The 26,497-nt window shown below is 39.5% G+C and overlaps 1 protein-coding gene and 1 long non-coding RNA gene across 3 annotated transcripts; both read right to left on the reverse strand.

Annotated features, from left to right (window-relative positions):
• Positions 1-479: 479 nt before the first annotated feature.
• On the reverse strand, positions 480-13,900 carry LOC114461055 (protein NLRC3-like). The gene is made up of 6 exons (XM_028442905.1): positions 13,789-13,900; positions 11,774-13,589; positions 11,523-11,696; positions 11,283-11,435; positions 1,132-1,178; positions 480-1,009 (listed from the first exon to the last, which is right to left on the reverse strand). Exons 1-6 carry the CDS (start codon positions 13,898-13,900, stop codon positions 480-482), a joined length of 2,832 nt encoding a protein of 943 aa, XP_028298706.1.
• A 268-nt stretch (positions 13,901-14,168) lies between these two features.
• Positions 14,169-25,410, reverse strand: LOC114461054 (uncharacterized). Of its 2 annotated transcripts, XR_003673785.1 has the most exons (5): positions 25,354-25,410; positions 23,709-23,838; positions 20,650-20,715; positions 19,098-19,208; positions 14,169-14,220 (listed from the first exon to the last, which is right to left on the reverse strand). It is a non-coding gene; the product is annotated as an uncharacterized LOC114461054 (long non-coding RNA). The 2 variants fall into 2 exon arrangements; XR_003673784.1 differs by lacking the exon at positions 25,354-25,410 and having other exon boundaries at positions 23,709-23,847.
• Between the last annotated feature and the right edge of the window lie 1,087 nt (positions 25,411-26,497).

The following is a 26,497-nucleotide window of genomic DNA, read 5'->3' on the forward strand; positions in this document are numbered from 1 at the left end:
CAGTGTGTGTGTGTGTGTGTCTGTCTGTTTGTATAGCTGTATGTGTGTGTGTCTGTCTGTCGGTGTCTGTGTGTGTGTGTGTGCCTGTTTGTCTGTGTGTTTGTTTGTCTAAGTGCCTGTCTGTCTGTCTGTCTGTCTGTCTTTGTGTCTGTCAGTCTATGTGTCTGACTGTCTGTCTGTCGGTCGGTGTGTGTGTCTGTCTGTGTAGCTGTGTGTGTCTGTCTGTCGGTGTGTCTGTCTGTGTAGCTGTGTTTGTCTGTCTCTGTGTGTGTGTGTTTGGCTGTCTAAGTGTATGTCTGTCTGTCTGTGTGTGTGTCTGTCTGTCTGTTTGTCTGTCTGTCTGTGTAGCTGTGTCTGTCTGTCTGTGTGTCTTTCTGTCTCTGTGTCTGTCAGTCTGTATAGCTGTGTGTGTCTGTCTGTGTGTGTGTCTGTCAGTCTGTGTAGCTGTGTGTGTAGCTGTGTGTGTCTGTCTGTCTGTCTCACAGAGGACTCAGAGACACTGAGGAACCAATGGACCAACATTTAAACCCAGGATACAGAGTGTCAGTGAAGGAGGTACAGACGGTGTGGATGAGTGTCAGAGAGTCAGAGGAGACTTCATAGAAGGACAGACGTCCATCAGGACAGTCCACATACACTCCTACTCTACCAGAGGAACCACAGGGACAGGAGGTAGGTGTGATTATGTTATTGTGAATGAAGTAGTAAAAATCACTGTAACATCTCAGACTCCAGGACTGATTATTAAATCCAAACCAACAATAATTACTGATTCCTTTCCTACTGATTCCTCTGTAACTCACTGCTATATAAACATCTCCATTCCACTCCACCTCCCAGTAACAGCGACCAGTCAGACCAGTACTACACAGAACCTGATAGAGATCAAATCTGTCCTGATGATCAGGATAAAGCTCCTCCTCCTCCACACGTGTCACCATCCTGTTGTTGTCAGACAGTCTGAGTTTTCTGTTGATGGAGTTTGTGTCGAGGTGAATGTGACAGAAATCTGATGAGACACAAAGAAACAACAGTTGATCATGTGATGCTTCATTGTCTCTGTATCACTGACATGTTCATTCACTCAGAGCTTCATGAGGACACTTTGAATGAACACACACACACACTTACACTTCCTCACACCAGCTTTGATCCTCTGCTCTCCTCCATGGTCCGCCCTGCAGGAGCAAACACAGGCAGTGATTTACACACCTAAAGAGTCCAAAGTGCTGCTCAGAAACCTGATGCCATCTCCATCAAGCTCTCCATGTTTCTACTGGTTTGTCTTCAACAGCTTCACCTTCTTCATCTCCTTCAAAGTGTTCCTCTCTTCATCCTCACTGATTGGTTCCACCTCCTCTGATCTTAACTATACACTATTATATATATGTATAAATACACTATTTGGTCACCTAGGCTGAAATCCAATCAGAACTCATGTGATCTAACGTATTGATCACATCTAATCTGTCTGTGTTTACAAACATTAATACCATCATATATCCATAGTTTTCTGGTGTATGTTAACATGAAACAGTTTAAAATCATTAAATCAAAACTATATGTTAAATTTCTATAAGGTTTTATAGATAACGTTAATAATTCTGTAATTTGTCTCATGTTTAATTAAAAAAACTAATACAATAATGAAATTAGATAAAATACTAATTATTGAACAAACTAAAAAACTTAACAATTCTCTGGTCTTTGGTGAGAGCAGACGTGTTTTCCTTTGCTCCGATAACACGACCTTGGCTACAGCTGGCTACAGCTGAACAGCCTGAACAGCCTGAAAAACTGGGCCCAAGACTGAAGGAAAATGGTGAAAAAACCGCAGGGAGGCCCTTCAGAACCCAATTCGGGTTTGGAAGAGGTCAATGAGATGATATGCGAGGGTCTACAAAACCTATCTGCCGAGATAAAGTCGTTGGAAAAGACGCTGGAAAACTCACTGGAAAGACTACAAAGCGAAACAAAGGTACTGAAAGAAAAGAATGAAAGAAATGCTGAAGAGATAAAAATGTTGAACGCGAGGGTTGAACAGCTGGAACAAAAGGAAAGAGAGAAAGATGTCATCATCACAGGCCTAAAGATAAAACCCAGGAGTGACGAAGAAACAAAATCGATTGAACAACAGGTCATTGACTACCTGAAGTCGAAGGACATTGTCCTGAACCCTGACAACATCAACTCCTGCCATCTCCTGCCAAAGAAAAATGATAACAGAGCTGTAAAAATAACCTTCACGAATATAAAATTCAAAGGAGAAATAATCAAGCAAGGAAACAAACTCAAGGGAACGAAGGTGTACATCAATGAAAACCTGACGAAACAAAATGCAAGCATTGCATGGAAAGCACGCCAAATAAAAAAAGAAGGAAAGATTATGAAGACGTGGTCAAAAAACTGCAGGATTTACATCCAGGAAGAAGAGGACGGAAAACCAGTTCTCATCAAAACGATGGACAACTTGGGAAAATACGAAGGATCCACCTAAACAACAACATTACTGATGGTAATCATGGATATTGTTACAAGGCAAAAGGTTGTGTCATGGCAAGCTTAGGACAAAGTCACTGGGAGCAATTCAGGTTCCAAAAATCAGTCAATTTATTTTCTCCTGACAGTCCAGACAGCATATCTTCTTTAAACAACAGGAAAAAGAAGAGAATCTTTCAAAAACAAATAATCCAACAAAGGGTTCAATTCAGACCTGCTCAGACATTTCCCTGTCCATGTGTGCTGCAGGAGCCATCTTGACTTGTCCTCCTTCCTCACCTTCACTTCCTGCTTTTATAGGCCCCAGGCTCCGCCTCCTCAATCAATGCCTTTCATTTCTTTAACAAAAACTGAACCCTTCATAATTGTAATAAAACAAGAATTTTACAAAATATATTAAACACAATTTCTCACTTGCAAAACAAATTAAATACATGTTTAAAATCTACATTTAACAAATATTGAACATTTCAGTTGTGAGGGAGCTTTTGCTTCCTAACATTTCACCCTTCCTCCCCCCTCTGGTTCACAAATGTCAGGTAAACGAGAGAGATAATCGGCAATGATGTTTTTCTTACCCGGGCAGTGTTGTACGGTGAACTGGTATGGCTGAAGGGCTAAGCACCAATGTAGAATTCTTGGATTTTGATGTTGCTTTGAGTGCATCCATGTCAATGGTCTGTGATCAGTCTGTAAAATAAAATTCCTTCCCAAGAGGTAATATTTTAGAGAATCAACCGCCCATTTTATAGCTAGGCCTTCTTTCTCCACAGTAGAGTACTTCTTCTCCCGTTCAAACAGTTTCTTACTCAAGAAGAGGATGGGTTTTTCTTCACCAGGATCTCCTTGGGCTAGCACTGCTCCTAAGCCAACACCAGAGGCATCCACCTGTACCAGGAACTGCTTCGAGAAGTCAGGACTCTGCAACACAGGCGCTTCACAGATTTGCATCTTTAACAAACAGAAGGCTTTCTCACATTCATCAGTCCAAATCATTTTGGAGGCAGATTTTTTTGTTAAATCAGTTAGAGGCGATGCCAACGTTGAAAAGTGAGGGATGAATCTTCTGTACCATCCCACCATTCCTAAAAACGATCGCACTTGCTTCCTTGTCTTGGGCCTGGGAATCATTTGTATAGCTGTGATTTTCTCAACCTGGGGTTTGATCTGTCCACGGCCCACAATGTACCCAAGGTATCTCACCTCTTCTTGAGCCCATGAACACTTAATTGCATTGAGGGTTAAGCCGGCTTCCTGTATCCTTGTCAGGACAACTTTCATGTGCTCCAGGTGTTCCTCCCAGGACTCACTGTAGATTACTATATCATCAAGGTAAGCAGCTGCAAACTTAGAACAGTCATTAAGCACAATGTCCATCAGTCTCTGAAAAGTTGCAGGGGCTCCATGGAGACCAAAAGGCAACACAGTGTAATGGAACAGACCCATCCCTGGGATCTGAAATGCTGTGTATTCTTTGCAACTTGGGTCAAGAGGCACTTGCCAGTAACCTTTACAAAGATCCAAGGTTGTGATATAACAGGCTTTTCCCAGTCTTTCAAGCAGTTCATCAATGCGTGGCATTGGGTATGAATCAAAACATGAAATACTGTTCAATTTCCTCATATCGGAACAGAAACGTGGTTGAGCAGAGTCTTTTTTAGGAACCAACACTATGGGGTTTGACCACTCACTTCTGGAAGGTTCAATCACTCCCATGTCCAACATCATCTGGACCTCCTTCTTCAGTGGCTCCATCATCCGCTCTGCAATCCTGTATGGCTTCAAACGTACAGGTTTAGAGTCCTTTAAAACTATTTTATGGGATATAATATCCGTTCTTCCAGGTTTTGCAGAAAACAATGGAGGAAAAGATTCTTTGAGCTCACCCAACTGACGCCATTGCTTTTGTGTCAAGTGCTCCGGACGGGCTTCAGGCATGCATCTCTCTCTGCAGGGCCTCATGTCAGCTTCAGCTTCCCGGGTAGCCTTTTCTTCCAGTTGTATGTCCTGGATCATCAGAACATGTTCCTCCCTCTTCTCTGTGGGGTTTCTTTGATGAAATTCTTTCAACAGGTTAACGTGCAGCAATTGTTTATCTTTCCTTTTATCAGGACATTCAATTTCATAAGTCACAGGTCTACCCTTCTCGTGACAGCATATGGGCCTTGCCACTTTGCCAGTAGCTTGCTTGGTCCAGTTGGTAGCAATACAAGTACTTGTTGACCCGCTCTTAATTCTCGCTCGCGGGCACGTTTGTCGTACCATACCTTTTGCTTCTGTTGTGCCTGTTGCATGTTCTCTTTAGCCATTTCTCTGAAGGTGTTTAGCTTATCTCTCATTTGGAGGATGTAGGATATGATGTTGGTGGTAGTAGAAGTTGCCTCCTCAGCCATCCAGTTCTCCTTCAACACATCCAAGGGACCTCTGACCTGTCTTCCATACAACAACTCAAAAGGTGAAAAACCAGTTGATGTCTGTGGCACCTCTCTATATGCAAACAACACAAAAGGTAACCATTTATCCCAGTCTTTGCCAGTTTCATCCACAAATTTTCTCAACATTTGTTTAAGGGTGCCATTAAACCTTTCAACAAGACCATCAGTTTCTGGATGATATGGTGTAGTTCTTATGCCTTTTACTCCAAGTTGGGAATACAGTGATTTCATTAACTGAGACATGAAATTTGTACCTTGGTCAGTCAATATTTCTTTTGGAATTCCAACTCTCGAAAACAGTTCTATTAAACACCGGATTATGTGTTTAACCTGAAGAGAGCGTAATGGATAGACATCTGGATATCGTGTGGCGTAATCACAAATTACCAGTGCAAATTTATACCCGCTACTACTTTTTGGGAGGGGACCAATTACATCCATGGCAATCCTCTCATAAGGCACGTCCATAATCGGCAAGGGCTGTAAAAGGCCACGATCAGAGATTTTAGTGGGAGCTACTAGCTGACAATCATGACATGTTTTACAGTAGTTTAGTACATCTGTGTATAAACCTGGCCAGAAAAATCGGCGAGCAATGCGATCATAGGTTTTTGCCTGTCCCAAGTGTCCAGCCCATGGTACTGTATGACCTAAATTAAGGATTACTTGGCGGTACTCTTTTGGCACAACTAACCTAGGCTTCTCAATATCGGCAAGATATAAGAGGTTGTTTTTTATTATGAATGGATCATCAACAACATTTTGCCTCTGAGAAACATTTATTTTCTGATCCCCTTCAACCACATAAGCTTTGGCAAAGAGTGGCTTTAAAGAAGAGTCAGTTTCTTGACTTTCCCTGAAATTAACAGGAATTTGCCACTCTGAATCAATGGGTGGGGTTTTAGGGAGAGCCAAATCATTACTTTTCACCTTTTCAATACATTTATTTTTCTCCTGACGGCGTTGACGCTTGGATTTTTTAACTTTCTGTCCACCTTCATACAAACTAACATCTGCCTCAGGTAATGGCTCTAGGCCTTTAGTCTTTGAGCAGGTGATCACTGCAGAAGAATAAGTTTTATTTTGGTGTATCAAGTTATCCAAAATGGGCAGATCTTCCCCAAGCACCACATCATAAGCTAGATGATCCAAAACCCCAACAGTTAACATAAAGGCTTGACCTTCCACTTCAATTGTTACATCTGCAGTTGGATAATCTTTTCTACATCCATGAACACAGGTTATGTTTACATTTCGGTCATAGTCAGGTAGGATGTTCTTAAGCACTGACGACTTGACTAGGGTTTGTGAACTTCCTGTATCTACCAAGGCTTTTACCCAATTCCCATTAATGGTGACTTCCACTACATGTTTATGAGGAATACAATCATCATTTTTGTTATCACATCGAGGTTTGCTGCACATTTCAACAACCTTTGACTTCCTTAGAGGGCACACAGAAGCTTTATGTCCTGGCTGCTGACAGTAATAACACACAAAATTAAACTTCACATTTGAATGAGCTGGTTTCTCACCACCCGCAGTGTCCACATTGTCCATCCGAGGCGGTCTGTGAGTTTTGCCTTCAGCAAATCTTGTCCTCACCATAGTTCCTCTCGGCCTCACAGGAGCCCTGTGTACTGCACTGTAATGCTCTGCCAGCGCTGCAGTGTCCTCCCCAGTCTGTGGATTGTTCTCCTTCACCCAAGTGCGGATGTCAGGAGGGAGTACCCGAAGATACTGCTCCAGGATGATGACGTCCCCAATTTCCTCCTTGTTGCGAATATCCGGCCGTATCCATCTTCTATATAGTCCTTTAAGTCGGCTGTAGGTTTCTCGAACAGTCTCTCCAACTGGCACGTTGATGTTCCTGAAACGCTGTCTATATGTTTCTTCTGTAACATTAAATTTCATTAGCACAGCAGTTTTAATTTCTTCATAAGAATTTGATTTATCTTCATCCATTGCAGCATAAGCCTCTAGAGCTTTTCCAGTTAACAGGGTGACCACTCTAGCTGCCCACTCAGTGTGTCTCCAACCCCATGTTCTGGCTATACGCTCAAACCTCACAAAAAAACTCTCAGGATCTTCACCTTCCTTGAAATCAGGCATTCTGGGCTCTGTCACATGAAGTACTCCACCCCTGTTTGAGCCTTCAGGAGGGGATTGCTGCCAAGTTGATGGCTGTACAGTTTTATTTCTTGGAAGATGAAAAAACATAGGATTGTCTTTCTGAACAGCCTGTTCATAATGTTCATCATATGTCTCAGGCAAATACTTCGGCATCCTCTCACTTCTCAGCTGCTTAAGTTGTTCAAAAAGTATTGCCTCAGTCTTTTTAGAGTTTCGCATAAACTCTATCATTTCATCTAAAATGTTAGACTGCAGATCACAAGATTCTTGACTCACTGTTGCATCTGAAGTCACTTTCGGCCTCACTACCGAATGTAGATTTTCCTCTACAGCCATGGCTCCTTCAGGTGGTGGCCCATGCTCCTCTACTCCCTCCACATGGTCTTCCTCCATGTCTGCCAGTGGACCTCTCCTTGTCACTCGTGGTCTCCCCCGTCCTCTGCTGGCCATTTCTTCAGGTTCTCCAGCAGCTTCTCGAAGGCATACGATCCCACTTCTGACACCATTTGTTACAAGGCAAAAGGTTGTGTCATGGCAAGCTTAGGACAAAGTCACTGGGAGCAATTCAGGTTCCAAAAATCAGTCAATTTATTTTCTCCTGACAGTCCAGACAGCATATCTTCTTTAAACAACAGGAAAAAGAAGAGAATCTTTCAAAAACAAATAATCCAACAAAGGGTTCAATCCAGACCTGCTCAGACATTTCCCTGTCCATGTGTGCTGCAGGAGCCATCTTGACTTGTCCTCCTTCCTCACCTTCACTTCCTGCTTTTATAGGCCCCAGGCTCCGCCTCCTCAATCAATGCCTTTCATTTCTTTAACAAAAACTGAACCCTTCATAATTGTAATAAAACAAGAATTTTACAAAATATATTAAACACAATTTCTCACTTGCAAAACAAATTAAATACATGTTTAAAATCTACATTTAACAAATATTGAACATTTCAGTTGTGAGGGAGCTTTTGCTTCCTAACAGATATGGACCCAGATCTATATAAACACTGGAAACAAAACTCAGACTGTGATTATTTTACGGAGACCGAATTAAATGTGGAAACCAAGAGTAAAAAAGGTCTGTCATTTATTCATTTTAATTGCTAGGTGGTGGGGTGATTAAGGATTACATTAAATTTAAATTCAAAGTGTTTATAGTCATATGTGCAGTTAGAAACACGATTTTTTTTTATATACAATGAAATTACTACCTTGCTTATGAACTAAGATATAATAATGTGTTTATACAAGTTAAATCTAACAGTGGAAAATACAACACTGCCAATAAAACTAACAACAGCAGTTAGAAACACGCTTATGAACTAAGATATATTACATTAAAAGCAAACTGCTTCTCTCGTCTCCTTTTTCGGCATGTACAAAAAAATGTAAAAAAAAAAAAAAAAAAAAGTGAATGTAACCATGTCGGAAATAAACTGAATAAATAAAAAATAAATAAATAAATTGTAATATAAAATTAGGAAAATAAACTGAAATACCATTTGGTTAAAAAACTTTTTTTTTTAAATAAAAGTTCAGCCTTTGTTTCAAAGTTAGATTTGAAATGTTTCACATAAAAACATCTCCTCCATAGACCAATAATTATTTTATTTTTAAACATAAAAAATATAAAGACTAAGAAAAAAATATGAACCACAACAATATATATGTTTTAGTTTGTTTTTGAATATTTCATTTAAAATCACTAATGTCCTAAAAAGTCACAACTTTCACATTATTACATTATTTAATTAATTATTAAATCAGAAATGTCCAAATCAACATATATTAAATTAAAACAGCTTTAATAGATAAACCAGAAATGAATTTCTCCTCTTTTTGACATGAATGAAATGAATGATTATGAAACTATATCTTGTGTGAACTGCAGTGAACTGGTAGAAAGAACATTAGATAACACACAACACAACTTGTTCACAACTGATACAGAAAGAATATAAAAATAAGATTGTTTGACCTAGAAAATAAACACTTACACAACAGAATAATTACAACATATAAACATTGATTAAATAATATATTATGGAAACAACACACACACACACACACACACACACACACACACACACACACACACACACACGGATATATATATGTATGTGTGGGTGAATGAATAAGGATGATGTCATGCTGTATGTATGGGAGAAACATGTTGTGAGTGTGAGTGTGCTAGTGGGCGTGTCATAGAGTGATTGATTGATGGATGATAGAAGGATAGCTGTTTGTACACTTATATACATACACACATACATACACACATACATACAGACTTACACACATACCAGTTTTTGTTTAATTCTTTAAATATTCATAATTTAAGTTGGGTTAGGAGCTTTCTTTTTAAGGAATTACTAAAAACTTTTTCTTGTTGATCATACGTTGATATTTTTGAAATGACAATTAGAATAACTTTTGGATATCATACTTATAGATTTCATACTGTTTTCTTTCTCTTGATGAATAGAGTTGATAGACTTTATTTTTTTGTAACACTCCCCAACACTTTACAGTTGTAGCTTGAATAAAAGTCATATTTTTTAGTTAAAAGGTAAATGAACAAATGATCTTAATAACAGACATGGATAACATTATTTCATATATTGAGGAATCATATATACTGTATAGACCCTGGCCCAGAATGCAGAACAGTGGCTGATCACCTGAGGTTATAAAAACAACCTCACCACCTAAAACGTCTAATCAAAGGTGGGGGGGCTGAACTGTACATGGTACGTGGTCTATAGATTTAACTAGGACTCTTTAGAGAGATAATAAAGAAATAAATACAATCACAAATCTGTTCCCTTGTAATCTATATAAATATTAGTAGAGGCATAAATTAACATAACACCTGGTTACATTTCTGTTTTGTTCTAATTACTGTTTTATTCTAATGATTTGATTTACTTTTCAGTTCTTTGGGTTATTTTCTTACTTTGTTATTCACTTCTTTAATAATCTCTGTTAGTTTGAATATTCTGTTACAACTGTGTGGAATAATGTCATTTTCCTCTCTTTATGTTCTAAAAATCTCACAACTAAAACCCTTAAGTGTATTTATATTCTCAGATAGATAAATAAATATGTAGACATGGATATATTTAAAAAATCATAATCAATGTTTGAAATGTATATAAATGTAGTTTTTTGTTCACAGGATACAGACATCACCAGCTGATAACCGAAACCATTGGATAAGTATTTGATTTAGTCTATTTTTAATTATGATTTATTTATTTTTATTTATGATTTTGAATGTAGCTTACCCCCCTCCCCTCTGTGCTCCATCTCACTCACATGCATTAGCACAGCTGCTGCAGAAGTGGATCTAAGCTCATTGTTTGTATTGTGTAGAAACTACGTCATCTCATTTAGCAGTAAGTAAACACTAAACTGTATCATTATATACTGTATGTTAAAAAACGTGACTAAAAACTCTGTTTTAAGTCTGTCACCAATGACGCGCTATGAGTGTGGGCTCGTATACGTGAGGGGTGGAGAACGAGCAGGGAGACAGAGAGAAGTGATTGGTTAATAAAAAACCGAACGGTCTTTTTTCATTGGTCAAAGTTTTTACAGGTTTACAGCTGCTACACATGATGGATTTTCTTTGTTCCTTTTTCAGAGCTCATAAGATTAGTTTCTGTCAGAACATTAAAAAAAATTTCAACCAAAAACTTAAAAAGTGTATCTGGAAAAAAATCCCCTACCCTACCTTTAATTGATTGATTATTTGAAACATTGGGAATAATTTATACAATTGCAATGTTTTAATTTTAGTGGTTAGTAACATTCAGAGCTGGAAATGCAATCATTTATTTCAGGCTTCAGCCAATAATTTACATTTCGGTTCATCCCTAATTTTTTGACTTGATAACTTGTGTCAGAACAATAATTAAAATATAATTTCATAAGATATATTTATATTTTTGTATGAATACAATCCTCACTGATTGGTTCCACCTCCTCTGATCTTCTCTCTCATTCCTTCATCAGCTACTCATAGTTCTCCATCAGCCTCTCCTCACTCCTCACTACCTTCTTATCTCTGTCCTTCATCCCTCTAACCTGTCCCAGTCCTCCTCCTTTAGTGTCCCACCTCTCACAACTTCACCACATTCCTCTGATACAGCTCTCTGTCACACATGTGATGGGGATTGATGTGAACATGTGATGAGCTGCTGTGATGTGTCTCACCTCAGAGTGTTCAGTCTCTGAGAGAGCAGCTTCACTGCTGAGTCTCCTGGATGGTTGTAGCTCAGGTCCAGCTCTCTCACACTGGAGGAGTTGGAGCTCAAAGCTGCTGCCAGAGAAGCCCCGCCCACCTCTGTGATGACACAACCTGACAGACTGGATTCAGAAAAACCTCCACAACTCAGGAAACAAGTAAGGAGACGAGGAACAGGACAATGTTGATGGAACATGTGATCCACTGACCTGAGATAGTCCAGTTTACAGTGAGGACTCTTCAGTCCTTCACACAGCAGCTTCACTCCTGAATCCTGCAGATCATTGTTACTCAGGTCCAGATGTTTCACACTGGAGGACTGAGAGCTGAGGACTGAGGACAGAGCTGCACAGCTTCTCTCTGAGAGACCACAGGAACTCAACCTGATGAAGAATCAGAGAAACCTTACAGATGTTTGTCTGTGACAGAATTAAATACATGTTCTTCTAAAGTCACATACTTAACTTTCTTGGAGGCTTTGATCACTGGGAGCAGCTTCAGAAAAGCTTCCTCTGAAGGAGAGAAACTCTTCAGGTCAAAGACATCCAGATGTTCTTGTGATGACAGTAGGATGAAGACCAGAGCTGACCACTGAGCAGGAGACAGTTTCTCTGTAGAGAGACTTCCTGATCTCATGGACTGTTGGATCTGCTCCAGCAGAGAGTGATCATTCACTTCATTCAGACAGTGGAACAGGTTGATGCTTCTCTCTGTGGACAAACTCTCACTCAGCTTCTTCTTGATGTATTTAATTGTTCTCTGATTGGTCTGTGAGTCACTTCCTGTCTGTGTCAGCAGGCCTTGTAGGAGCCTCTGATTGGTTGGCAGTGAAAGACCCAGCAGGAAGCGGAGGAACAAATCCAAGTGTCCGTTTGGACTCTGTAAGGCCTCGTCGACAGCACTTTGATGGAGAAGTTTTAAGTCAGGCTGACCTCCACTATGGAGAAGGTTAAAAGTTTGTTTGAATTTAAACATCAATGAGTTCTCCAGAAGATTGACTTTAGAGCTGATGAAGGTGTGATGGACATGAAGAGCAGCCAGAAACTCCTGAAGGCTCAGGTGGATGAAGGTGAACACCTTGTCCTGGTACAGGCTGCTCTCCTCTCTGAAGACCTGTGTGAACACTCCTGAGCACACTGAGGCTGCTCTGAGGTCCATGCCACACTCTGTCAGGTCACTCTCATAGAAGATCAGTTTTCCTTTCTGCAGCTGCTCAAAAGCCAGTTTTCCCAGAGACTCCATCATCTCCCTGCTCTGTGGACTCCAGTGTTGATCTGTGGCAGTTCCTCCATCAAACTTCACTGTCTTGACTTTGTTCTGAAGGACCACATAGTGGCTGTAGATCTGAGTCAGAGTCCTGGGCAGCTCTCCCTCCTCTCTGCTCTTCACCTTGTCCTCCAGAACTGTAGCAGTGATCCAGCAGAAGAGCGGGATGTGGCACATGATGTGGAGGCTACGACACGTCCTGATGTGGGACATGATCCTGCTGACCTGCTCCTCATCTGTGGACCTCCTCCTGAAGTACTCCTCCTTCTTAGGGTCAGTGAACCCTCTGACCTCTGTCACCATGTCCACAAACTCAGGAGGGATCTGATTGGCTGCTGCAGGCCGTGTGGTAATCCAGAGGCGGGCCGATGGAAGCAGTTCTCCTCTGATGAGATTTATCAGCAGAACCTCCACTGAGGTGGACTCTGAGACATCAGTCAGGGTCTGAGTTTTGAGAAAGTCCAGAGGGAGCCGACACTCATCCAGACCATCCAAGATGAACAAAACCAGGAAGTCCTGGAAGCTGCAGATTCCTGCTTCTTTGCTTCCAGAGAAGAAGTGATCAACAAGTCCCACCAAGCTGAAGCTCCTCCCCCTCAGCACGTTCAGCTCTCTGAAGGTCAGTAGGAATGTGTAGTGGACCTCCTGCTGGGCTTTGTCTTCAGCCCAGTCCACAGTGAACTTGCGTGTTAAGAGTGTTTTCCCAATGCCAGCCACGCCCTTTGTCATCACTGTCCTGATTGGTCCAGGTCTTCCAGGAGGAGCTTTAAAGAGCTCTTCTAGTGTGATGGCTCTTTCTGCTGTGTCTGATCTCCTGGATGCTGTTTCTATCTGTATGACCTCGTGTTCCTGGTTGACCTCTCCACCCCCTCCCTCTGTGATGTAGAGCTCTGTGAAGATCTCCTTCAGGAGGGTTGGACTTCCTGCTTTAGTCACGCCCTCAGACACACACTGTAATTTCTTCTTCAGCTTGGACTTCAGCTTACGTTGGTATTGATGAGCCTTTGTTCCTGAATGAAAACAAACTTAATGTTAGAGTGAAGAAGTCAGAGCAGGTTTGAACATTGGAGATCAAAGTGTGTAATGTTCTCAGTCTGGATGGTTCCTCAGATTAAATGTGACTGATTGAATCATGCTTTGAAAAAGAAAAGTCAGCTTTGTGTCCTTCATGTGATGTTCCTCACAGTGAAGATGTTCACATGCTCTTACTGCTCTGCAGACGCTCAGCCAGCTCCTCCTGCTTCATCCTCTTCAGGAAATACAGTGTGATGTTCAGAAAGGCCTCCCTGCTCCTCCTCTGCTCCTCATCTTCACCCTCCATCTGACTCTCTGAGCACTCTGGATCATCTCCATCCACAATCTTCTGCATGTGTTTGAGTTCAGCCTTAACAAAGCTGATGATGTTGTGTTCCAGCAGCTGGAACACAAACACATTAAAGGTGATGTGTGAAGGCCTACTGTAATCATCTGTGTGTGTGTGTGTGTGTGTGTGTGTGTGTGTGTGTGTGTGTGTGTGTGTGTGTGTGTGTGTACAGTGGTTTGATCACAGGCTGACACAGGTTTAGTGTCTTTGTAGACGTACACACCGTAAAGATGGAGTCACGCTCAGCTCCAGAGGAACCATCCACACCCTCCAAGCTGCTGTGGAGAAGACACAGACACTCAGACATGTTGAGGAGCAGCTGGAGGAAAGCACAGGAAGCTCTGCTAACATCATGTGAACATCAGTAACAGTGGGTGATGTCCTGCAGAGCCACAGTGCAGTGAGTGTGGGGCAGCCTTTGGAGCTCAGCTCACGTGTGGAACATCTCAGCATGTTTCCACTGAACAGGAGAACAAGTCTGTTGGACTGAGGCTTTATTTGGCTTCAGTCCTTCATAAATCTGAAGATCATTTGCTCACCTACACACTGGAGACCATTCCTACAAAGTCTTTTCTCTTTCACCTTCCTCTGTTTGCTAAGATTGACATCAACACCACTTAGAATAACAAACATAGTCCATCAAAATTGATTTTTTTTTTTTTTATTGGGGGTGCTTACCACTCTCAAAGGGCCACTTTTCTTTCTGGCTAAATAGGACAAACACACTAAATAGGACGAACATTTAAAACACAATATAAATATAAAAATAATAAATAATTAGGAAAACACCATACACATACAAAACTAATTAACTAAGGCTCCTGCGGTGAGGGCGGTCCAGGTGAACCAATTTCTTCTAAAGCTGGTGGTCCCGTACCAGCAGATCTGCATCCTCCACAGCAAGTCTGTGTTGTCTGAGATCGCCTGCTATGATATTGACCCATTGTGGGCTGGGCTTGCCTCCTGGTCGTCTCCAACCTGCTGCCCTTGGGTCAAACTGGAGAATGGCTTTCGTCAGATGGTCAGGAGGTAGGTGAAGGACATGGCCAAACCAGCATGCGTGTCACTGTGCAGCCAAGCAAGATGCTCTAGGTTGACATGTGTGGGCTCTTAGCACTTCATTAGAATAAAAATAAACAAATAAATACTTGAAATTGTTTAAACTGTGAACCCTGATTCTATAATCTATGAAAGTTTAACTTTTTGAATGAAATTATGGAAATTAAAAAAACTTTTCCATGATATTCAATTATTTTTTTAATAAAGGGTCTGTATAAGGGTCTGTATAAAACACTTTAACAACCTCATTCTCTCAGTTTTTTTTTATTTTTACTTCATCTCCCTGAAACGTTTCAGTTTGTTTTTCAATTGCATTGAACAGGTTCTAGGTCACATTAAAGGTGGAAAATACTGTGAAATTATTTATTTATATTGTCCCTCCTCTGCTTACTCTCCATAATAGTTTTGAAGCCCTCTCATACAAAAATGGAGATAAACTCAGTCCAATTGAGCGACTGAAACAACCACCAGGAAAACGTCTCCACCACTGCTGGGACTGAATTCCCATCAGTCCAAATCCTCCATAGCCTGTCTAAAACTTCTCAGAGCAGCAGTACAAAGACACTCTGGTTCCACGGACAGCCCTACAGCCATCAACAAACACCACTTCCACACCGGCCGACCCCGACGATGGAGGGTCCCTAGCAGCCATCAGTGACCCTCTCACCATAAGATGCTCCTGGTCAGTGTAACAGGTTCACACACATTCCTAGTCACTCATTATTGGTGATTCAATAACTAGGAACACCAGATTATTTAATGTCATCACACACTGTATTCCAGGTGCTACAGTTCACACTATCTGAGACAAACTGAACCAAATGTTACCCACGCTGCCACCAACTGTTACTAAAATTGTTACTAAAAAGATTTCTTCTTGCTTCTCTCGACGAGGTCAGTCGCACTCTCTGTTTCTCCCTCCCTTCCGTCTTATCTCTCTCCTAGCTGCTGCTTTGTCAGGTCTTGTGAAACTAACAAGAGCCTCTCTCTGCAACTCATCCAAAACCGGAATAATGGAATTAATTAGTTGGTCTCTCAGTGCTATCGATCAGATTTTTTCCAGGTGGTGACCCCGCATGTCCAAGCGGGACGTTTGCGGCTGGATACACACTTGACCCTTGGAACAAGTGGCGAGTTGTGTGTCTGTCCATCCTTTCCGTGGAAGACGTGGAGGACATCTACATGATTGAATAATGATAGTAGGCATGCTGCTGATCGGAGCTGGTGGCTTCCTAATCTATCGAAAAGTCCGTACTACGCTGGCGACTGTTTTGGAAAAGCTGCCAGTGATTTCTGAAGGATGTAGCAGGGCTCTGAACACTCAGACTCATGTGTTGATCGATATCAAAAGCAAGCAAGAGCTGCTTTTGGATCGTCTACGCGTTATGGATAACAACTGGGAGAAGTTCGAGACCCGGCTTGGAAGTGGAAACTAGGCCACTCATTGGATTACAGCAGAGAGACCCAGGACAGAAGGCTATTGGAAATTAACATAGCCTGTATCAAATCACATTGCTTATCTCCCTTTCGGCTCCCCAGCCAGCCAAGGCTAAAGCCAAGGTTGTCTCAACTCTTATCACCAGGAAGTTTCTGCAGATGGCGGCTCTTACCCCCCACTCCCTCCCCCCGCTCCTTCCCTACATTCCTCCTGGAACTGTTGATGCTGAACTTTTCCACACGTCATCTGGTTGTCAGTAACGCAGCTACAGGTTTTCAACTTCAAATGCCTCGTCGGCCATCTTTCCCCACCTCCCAACCGCAGCTGCATGGAGGCGTGGTTGCAGCGCCGACTGGCAGCACGCCCATGTCCCCAAACGGCTGGACTCCTGTTGTTCTTCCCACCTGACCCCCTCCCCCAGCCAACCTCCCACCCAACCCTTCCTACATGCCTTGTCTCGAGTTGTTTGACTGTGTCATGCTTACATTTATGTTTGCAGAGGCGGTTTTTTTCCTGGTTTCACACTGCTTTCTCTGTTTAGGGAAATCAGTTTCAAACTGGCAGTTTTTTTTCCCCTCACCCCTCCTCTCCTCCTGTTATTGATCCCTTTTTTTCACCTAAATATGTGGGCGCCGCAAATGGCTGCTCCGGTGTGTTAATGTGTCTCCTTTCACTGCAACTACCTAGTCAAATTCCTCGTATTGTTCTAAACTGTACCTGGTCAATAAAGCTGATTCTGATTCTGATTCTGATTCTAAAATAGTGTTACATGTATGAACAAACAACGACGTGAATCAATGTGAACCATGAGTGAGTTTAACCTTCTCTTTAACGTTTTAAAGACGTGTGAAATCAGTGTTTATCTCTGGTCCTCTTCCTACACTAAATAAATAACCAAAGAACAAGCAGTACATGAATTGGTGTCGTATGTGTTTGTTCTGTCTTTGACTTCCTCTTCTTCTGTGTTGTTTGAGGTGGTTTGGTTATAAATGCATTTTATTCACAAGTGATATGTTATAAGTTATATTATATGTTATATGATATAGGTATATAATATATGCCTCCAATTGGAGGGTCATCACTTGGTACCAGTGACAACTGCTGGTTTCTAGAAGTATTACAGGAGTTACAAGTTAAAAGTTGGCTATTTTCCAAATGTGTTCCAAAAGTCACATGTACAGAGACAGCCAATAGAATGTCCTGGTTTGATGACACACACATACAGATGTGATTACAGACACACAGAATGAATTACACACAGACAACTATGTTTATAAATCCTAATTCTACACACAGATTGTGTTACACACACACACACACACATAGTTTTGTTACAATAATGGCCCCATACAGTGAAACTACAGATAGAACACAGAGTCTATGAGTGTTCATCAATGTCAAACCTCATGTGTTCTGTTTGCTCTAATTAATAAAAGTTATTAATATAATAATATAGTACATGGTGTGAGTAAATGGTGTAACAGGTTATAAACACAGCGTTGACAGGACAAGCTGAAAAGAACACTTGGAATGTGCTGACATGGCTTATTGTCAACTATTGGAGGATTTGGAGAGCTGTGCTCTCTGCAGGAGAACGTCTAAAGATGGAGCTGATCTGTGGCTCCTCCCCCAAAATATAGTGACTGATTAATGCTGTGATTGTAAATGTTGGAGCGACAGACAACGTGCACTAAAGCCATCCCAGTGCACATCCAGCTGCTGTCTGAGCCTCCATTGGTGAGTGTTACAATGATTAGAAATGATTGATCAACCTCTGATGATTTATTACAACATCTCTATGGGTCATAGAGGGATACGGTTACGTACTGAAGCTGGGGCTAATGACCCCCCTAACCAACCTGAGGTCATTGGCTCCCAGAAAGGCTGATCAGTCACAGAGCAGAGCAGGAGGAACTAAACCCATCAACACTATCACATTATCAGGAGGTGATCAGTTCTACACCTCCATCACTGATCACCTGCACCTGGAGCGTCTGCAGTGTTGAACGTGGCGTCCAACAGCATCCAACAGCATCGCTGCTACCTATCTTCATTTGAATTTAATGTTTAGTGCTGAGTTCAACAAACTATTCATCAAACACTCACAAGTCTCATAAATTGCATATAATTTAACTCTAATCTAACCCTAACTCTAAGAATAAACTACACTGAGAAAAGTATTATTGTTGTAATCTGTCCTCAGATCTGTTCAATTCAAAGATCTGAATAGAAAAGACAGAAAAAAACCTTACAGTAGTATTTGTAAAGTTCTGTTTACAATATTTTGTGGAAAAAAGTAACATTTCCAGGGTTCTCTTTAGTGCTGTTGAGCGTAGGGACCCCCAAAGTTCAGTTTTCAGCAAGGTTGTAATAATTGCTGCACACTTTTGTTGTCTTGTCATTTATTTAGGGTATTTAGTGTGAAAGCAAAGAAAAGTGATTGACACTTTAGTCCACATGGACTGAGAGATGAATCAACACTGCTGTGTGTACGACCTCTGTCCACACGCTTCATAAATACTGATTCTTTTTGTACTGGTGCACATTCTACATTTCATTGGTCTGAACGTATTTAGAACCAGTTCTATGAACGGATCAATAAATGAGGCCCCTGGACCATCAGGAAGACAACCAGCAACCTTCTTTATGTGGACTCACTGTGGGTCAGTAGATGGACCTCCTTTGAAGAAAATGGGTTCAGCCATGGACCGGTCACTTCTAAAGGACACACAGCTGGGTCCAGGTCCAGGTGTGAGCTTCTTCCTGGTTCTTGAACACACACACACACACACACACACACACACACACACACACACACACACACACACACACACACACACACACACACACACACACACACACACACACATTTATAGCTTTGGTCAGAATCCACTGTTCACTCATTCTTAAAGGGATGCTACTACCATATATGGTCAATTGGAGGCGTGTCTTATTGCTAACAATCATTGGTAGAAAGTGAAGTCACATGATCTAAACTCTAACACATGTCCATCATGATCTCAGATCAACAGTTTATCTCATCATCAACTAAACACTTCATACACGTCTCAAAAGAAGCTCATTGAACCACAACACTAACACAGTGTTACCATGGAAACACACACTGAACTACACAATACTAACAACAAAGATCATTACATTAAATACATCTGATCTTTAACTTTGAATGATTTATGTCAGGTTTGATTATAAAAGAAGATCTTTGATGGTTCTAAATGATTGTATATGATGTAATAAAGACTAAATCAGTCATTTACAGTAATTAACAACATTTGTGCTTTGGACAGATGGACATGTGTTAGAGTTTAGATCATGTGACTTCACTTTCCACCAATGATTGTTATCAATAAAAAACTGTAAAGTATCCTGTACTTTTTATTGAGATGATCACAGTCTCCATGTGTTTAAACCATCAATAATAATATGTTTATATAAATATACGTGTTTATCTCCTCTGTTTACCACACAGTATATGATCCATTCATTGATCAGAGATTAATACACTTTATTTTATATTGATAACAAGCATTGGTCCTAAAGTGTGTTAGTGTTTGAAAAATGTGCTGTAAAAGTTTAGTGTTTATCAGGTGGTGAATTAATTATAATAATGTATAATTATTAATAATGATAACTAGTGACTGAGGAAATAGTTGGTGACTGTATTTAGTGTGAAAACCATGAAAAGTGATTGACACTTTAGTCCACATGGACTGAGAGATGAATCAACACTGCTGTGTTTACGACCTCTGTCCACACGCTTCATAAATACTGATTCTTTTTGTACTGGTGCACATTCTACATTTCATTGGTCTGAACGTATTTAGAACCAGTTCTATGAACGGATCAATAAATGAGGCCCCTGGACCATCAGGAAGACAACCAGCAACCTTCTTTATGTGGACTCACTGTGGGTCAGTAGATGGACCATCTTTGAAGAAAATGTGTTTGTGCATGGACTGGTCACTTCTAAAGGACACACAGCTGGGTCCAGGTCCAGGTCTGAGCTCCTTCCTGGACCTTGAACACACACACACACACACACACACACACACACACACACACACACACACACACACACACACACACACACACACACACACACACACACACACACACACACACACACACACACACACAGTGTAACACTGATGTACAGAGGTGTGAGTGCTGAGCTCTGACGTGGTCTCACCTCTGATCTTCAGTCTGGATCTCATGTTGTTCCTTCACCGTGTCCTTATCCATAGCAGAGACACACCTACACACACACACACACACACACATCAACACACACACACACAATACACATACACACACACACACTACACATACACACACACACACACACACACACACACACACACACACACCCACACTAGTTTAAGTGACATAGAACGATGTTCACACAAACAGAATAACTATTAAAAATAGAGATTCACTATATATATTGTATCTATAGCAAAATGTACAATTAAGTTCTAAGTGTTATAAAGGGGAAAATGTTATTTACAGTGTTTTACATTTATCCATATATATATTATCATCATGAACTGGAAATGTAAAAAGTTCAAACACATCAAACACTGGAAGATACTTCAGTCAGAACACCCCCCCCCCCCACACACACACACACACACACACCTCACAAACCACCCTCCGTATGGCTCTCACTCATAGATTTCTTACACACCTAATCCCTCTCAGCTGTACCTTACATATCATGTTCATGATCCTTTATTCCCTTATCCATGAGTAATTTTATTTATTTATTTATTTGTAGTTTTATTCTCTGAGTACCAACCACATCACCACTACACCTCCTTTACTATTCTTGTTATTTTTCTTATTCTTCCACACAATTTGAAGAGCTACAACTTTGCCAAAACTTAACTGATCTACACTATTCAAATATCAAAATGCTCCACTGCATAGTGAAAAGGTTGCTAAGTAAATTGTGAAATGCTAACACTTGTACTTTTAATGTAATATTAGGTTTTATGCTTTTACTGTAAACTGTCATATCTCTGTTAATATTTGACTCAGAGACTCAAATATAGCACTAAAATGTAGCCCATTCTCTAATCTATAATTATGAGTAATTTGTAGAGGTTGCACTCTGACAAAAAAAAATTATATGAATTTTTTAATGAATCCTGTTTTTCATTAATTATGCAAATCTTAACCGATTTACACCATTCAAAGATTAAATTGTTCTGCTCCTCAGTGACAATCATAATATCTAATTTGTAGAATGATATATCTCTTACTTTTAATGTTATTTAAGATTTTGTGCAACTTTTTGTGATCATGCATTGATTGGTTGATTAGGTCTGCTAGAGTGTGTCAGCTGTTGCTCTTTTACTTTTAGCAATACTGCTGTTAAAGCTTTAATTCTGCAGCTAGAGCTACAATTTATAACTTAAAATGTTGCTACAATCTTCTAGTTTTTTTTAATAATTATACTTTAAGTTGGAAGGCTTTGCATTTCCTGTTACTTTGCTTCCACAAGGTGGACTTTTACTGTCGTTATCTCATGGGCAGCTGTAGCTTAGTGTGATCAGATCCTGCTTCTAAATTCAAGCAATCCCTGGTTCAAGTCCTGCTGTGGTCATTCTCTGTGATTCTAAACAATGCTTTCTTCAATTACTGAACAAAATGCAGTTCATTATCTGTGGATTCACATTCCTGGTTGCATTGTTGCAGAAATGCAAAGTTTCTAGTTATTTTTATCTCACAATCTCCCTTGTTGTCATTGTTTACGATTCTGGTTATTATGATTATTGCCTCTGTTGCATAGCAACACTTTACACTTTAAATGTTGTCATTTGCTGTTATTTTTGTTTATATTATCAGAATATTTATTATTATTATTATTATTATTATTATTATTATTACACTAACACTACTATTCTCAATAGTGCTCCATGTGCCCCCTTTTAGCTTTGAGCACCTGCCCCTCCAAAGATCTCTGCACGGCCCTGCATAGTGTATAAAATGCTATACAGTTAAAGTGATATAGAATAATGTTATGTAAAGAATATTATTTTTATATAATGTATTTGAAGGGCTACAAAAAAGGGCTACAAGAAAAAAAAAAACAACTTGAATTTGATAACACATAATGTCAGTCAACACATGCTAATTGCTATTTTCTTGTCACATATCAAGCATACATATATAGCTGGCATGTTAAATTAAAATAGATATATGTCAGGTAAGTAATTCGTCCCCACACAATTAAAGTGTGTGTGTATATATGAAGTCTGCTTCATATATATATAAAAAGGGCCCTGTGTGAAAATAAACTGCTTGTTGATCACAGTTTTGTACTAAACAGTTATTCATGCTGCATCAGGGTCCTACCACCCCTTTAAAACAGTGCTAATGGTACGACCCACATGTGCTGCTACAGTCTGAACTGTAGATGTGACGTGGAGCAGGAGATAGAAAGCAGCATGTCTTTCCTCAAGAAAGGAAAACCAGGACAAAAAGTCAAAGAAAGGGAGAGAAGGTGAAATGAGGGAAAACAACTGTTTACTCAGTTCTTCAGAGATTTAAAACACTCACATCTTTTTTAGACAATATATTATTTAGTTTGAAATTAACTACGTGCACTCTCACACATTTAAATGCTGGAACATTCCTTTTGCATGTAAAAAAAAAAAAATTGGAAATAAAGTTATTTTTAAAAAAATGATTTTGAAGACTATATTTTGCTGTCACTAATTCTTAAATAGGTAAAGCCAGAGTGTCCCTATGATTGTAATTATTCTATATTTACCTTTTATTAACCTTTGTACATGTTTACGTTGTCTGTGTGTCCAGCCGCCCCTTAAATTGTAGCTAAAATATGCCACAAACACAATATTTGATAAACCATTAAAATATAGTAGGACAGACGGGCCCAACAAGATGGTTTGTACCCAGGGCCCAAAATGTGGTGCTACGCCCCTGCCTTTCCCCCACATATTAATTTATTATTAACTTGTTGTTGTCTCCTCCCCTCACCCTCTAATAGCACAATATTATTATTATTATAATATCACACACACTTACTGTATTATAATGTCTATGATTTGTAAAAACTGTCTATGATCTATGGCATTTTATCTCTAATTGTCTCTGTCTTTTATAAATATACGTATATTCATATAGACACGCGTGCATCCGTACATATGTATATATACATACATGCATGGACAGAATATCTATAAATACATAAATGTATTTCTCTCTCACACAGACTCAAACCTTTTCTCTGCTGAGTTTGTTCCTGGAGGTCTGCTGTCCTTCCTGTTTCAGATGTTGGTCAGTTCTTCATCAGTGTGTGTGTATGTCTGCTCTGTGACTGTGTGTGTGTGTGTGTGTGTCTGCTCTGTGACTGTGTGTGTGTGAGGTGAGGACTCTTCCACACCCTCATTCCTTCCCAGTATAAACATGTGAAACCAGTTTACCCTCATTCTGTTGTGATGCATCACCAGTTACTGTATTGAGACACAATGACCACAACATGTAACTCATGCACCAACCCTCCTGAACCAATTCTGCTAAAATACAAACACAATCCCTGCTTTACACTTACATTTCAGTTGTAAAACACACTTTTTTCTAAACACTACATACAATTGTCTGCATTTGATACAATTTTCATGAAGAAAATCTCTTGTTTTCACCAGGAACACACTGTCATTTATAATGATAAAGTTGATTGCTCTACGATGTTCACTAACTGATCACATGACCAAACACCTGTCACACAGTTTTACAATTATCAATCAGAGCTTCAGCATAAAAGGACCACATGTGAGTGTTTCTGTTTTGGACCAATGGATGCCAACATTAGAAACAGAGGCGGAGCCAGAGGAGTGAGAGGAAGAGGAGGAGGAAGAGGAATTGATTACAAATTAATATGATTTTGCCAAATTAAATTATTTTCATGATTCCACATTTCTTAATGCAATCCAAGTATGAGCTATACTATGAGCTAGTGTCTATATAGACAAGAGAAAGGTCATCCTACAGGGTCATATCTCATCACCATATATGGAATCACCTTGCTCTAGAAATAAATGAGAAAAAGACAACCTATCAATCAGTGAAACAGGGAGCTTGTTGTTTGACCCCCAAGTTTAAATATATCTCAGTGGTACACTGACTCAAAAATGAAGGCCTCTAAGCTCTTTGCTGTGATGTATAAGAAACAGTTCATCTTTGTTCAAAATATCAAGATGTTAAATACTTTGATACACTTCAAGAACGTTAGCTGTTAGCAGCTAGCACTAAACAAAAACAGATAAAATAAATAACTAGCTTAACAAAAAACATTGATCACATGGAAACAGTGGTCTATTAATTTATTTCATTGTAGTTTATTTTAATTTTAAAATAACTGTACTGTACTTAATGCAGATGTAAAGAGTGATGTCACAGTTTATGTTGTTACAATTAGGATTAACTTGATGTTGATGTGTGTTCATTAGTGATATTTTATTATTTATTGTTAAATATGGAAGTTTTGGATGTTTTCACAAAATGTGAATGGGGTTAGGGTTAGGGTTACAATAGGTTTACAATAGTAAAACATTTTAGTATTAATAATAATAATAATAATAATAATAATAATAATAATAATAATAATAATAATAATAATAATAATAATAATAATAATAATAATACTTGATGAGCTAAATTATCACTAGAGCCACTTTAAATGTTTCTATTTAGTATCAAAGTTACAGTTTGTACTAAAGTTTTCAAGCTGCAGCTGTTTAAGTTCAATTATTGTTGTTTTTATTTTGGCTAAAGCTATTAGTGCAATGCCTTTAATCTAATAATATTAATAATATGTATTTTGAACCTGTTACTAAGATCTTTATTTAAATTAACTTTGATTTACTTGTTTGTGTGTGTGTGTGTGTGTGTGTGTGTGTGTGTGTGTGTGTGTGTGTGTGTGTGTGTGTGTGTGTGTGTGTGTGTGTGCTGGGACTCTAACACACCCTCATTACTTCACTGGATAAAATATGTAGAACCAGTCCAACCTGAAGCTGGTCCCACACACACACACACACACACACACACACACACACACACACACACACACACACACACACACACACACACACAATATGTGTGTTTTCAGATTTATACATGTACGTAGGTGTACCTTGGGCACTAAAAGTTTGGGAGCCACTGCGTTACACTATACGTAGCTAGAGATTTATACGTTATTATGGGTAGAATTCAACATATGGGTCAGTTTGTTTCACTTTCTAGGGTTGGAGTCAATTACATTTTTCAATTACAATTATGTCTTCAATTATCCATGTTTAATTACGAATTACAATTACAGTGACCACTATTTTTTATTTCAATTATTATTGTCCCCTGAAAGTCAATTACAATTATATTCTCAATTACTAAAGTTCAAATTCAATTAATAACAATTACAATAATAAATACCCTTTATTTCCTTACTGTGTACATGACAATAAACACTAGAAATAGATGTTCTAAAGGACCAGATTTGCTTTAGATGCTTTGGAAAGCCTTTGATCAGTTAGAGTGGCTGTATTTATGTATTTATATATTTAAGTGTAACTATTTATGAAGTGGGTTCAAACAAAGGCTGGACTAAAATCATCACCAATGGACACATTTCATCTATATTTCACACAGGGATGTCCTTTATTCTCAACTATTCATCCTTTATTTATTCATTAGATTGATTTAGAAAAGAGACACTACATAATCAACTTATGACATATGGAAATATGTCAGATTTTATCCACTGGATCATTTCCATCGAACAAAAATTAAAGCTGTTGTTACTAAACCTTAAACTAAAGTAGTGCTTTGCACTTTAGTTACATCTCTGTTCCGCACTTGTTCCTGCACATTACACACTTGTTTTGCCTTCCAGGCTGTTCCTTTTTTTTCTCCCCCTGCTGTTTAGTGTTGGGGTTTTTTGCATCACTTCCTTTAAGAACAGGAAGAAGGAAGTATTAGTGAGCACATGGCCCAGTAGAAGGCTAGATTTGTGG

The sequence above is a fragment of the Gouania willdenowi genome, unplaced genomic scaffold (genome assembly GCF_900634775.1).
Source record: "Gouania willdenowi unplaced genomic scaffold, fGouWil2.1 scaffold_88_arrow_ctg1, whole genome shotgun sequence".
In the NCBI taxonomy this organism is placed as follows: domain Eukaryota; kingdom Metazoa; phylum Chordata; class Actinopteri; order Blenniiformes; family Gobiesocidae; genus Gouania; species Gouania willdenowi.

Coding starts and splice junctions, on each gene's coding strand:
- LOC114461055 (XM_028442905.1), bottom strand. CDS start 13,900: ATGGAGGGTGAAGATGAGGAGCAGAGGAGGAGCAGGGAGGCCTTTCTG. Junction 13,590..13,788: donor GGCTGAGCGTCTGCAGAGCA/GTAAGAGCATGT, acceptor GTTTTCATTCAG/GAACAAAGGCTCATCAATAC. Junction 1,179..11,282: donor CAGAGACTGAACACTCTGAG/GTGAGACACATC, acceptor TTGCTCCTGCAG/GGCGGACCATGGAGGAGAGC.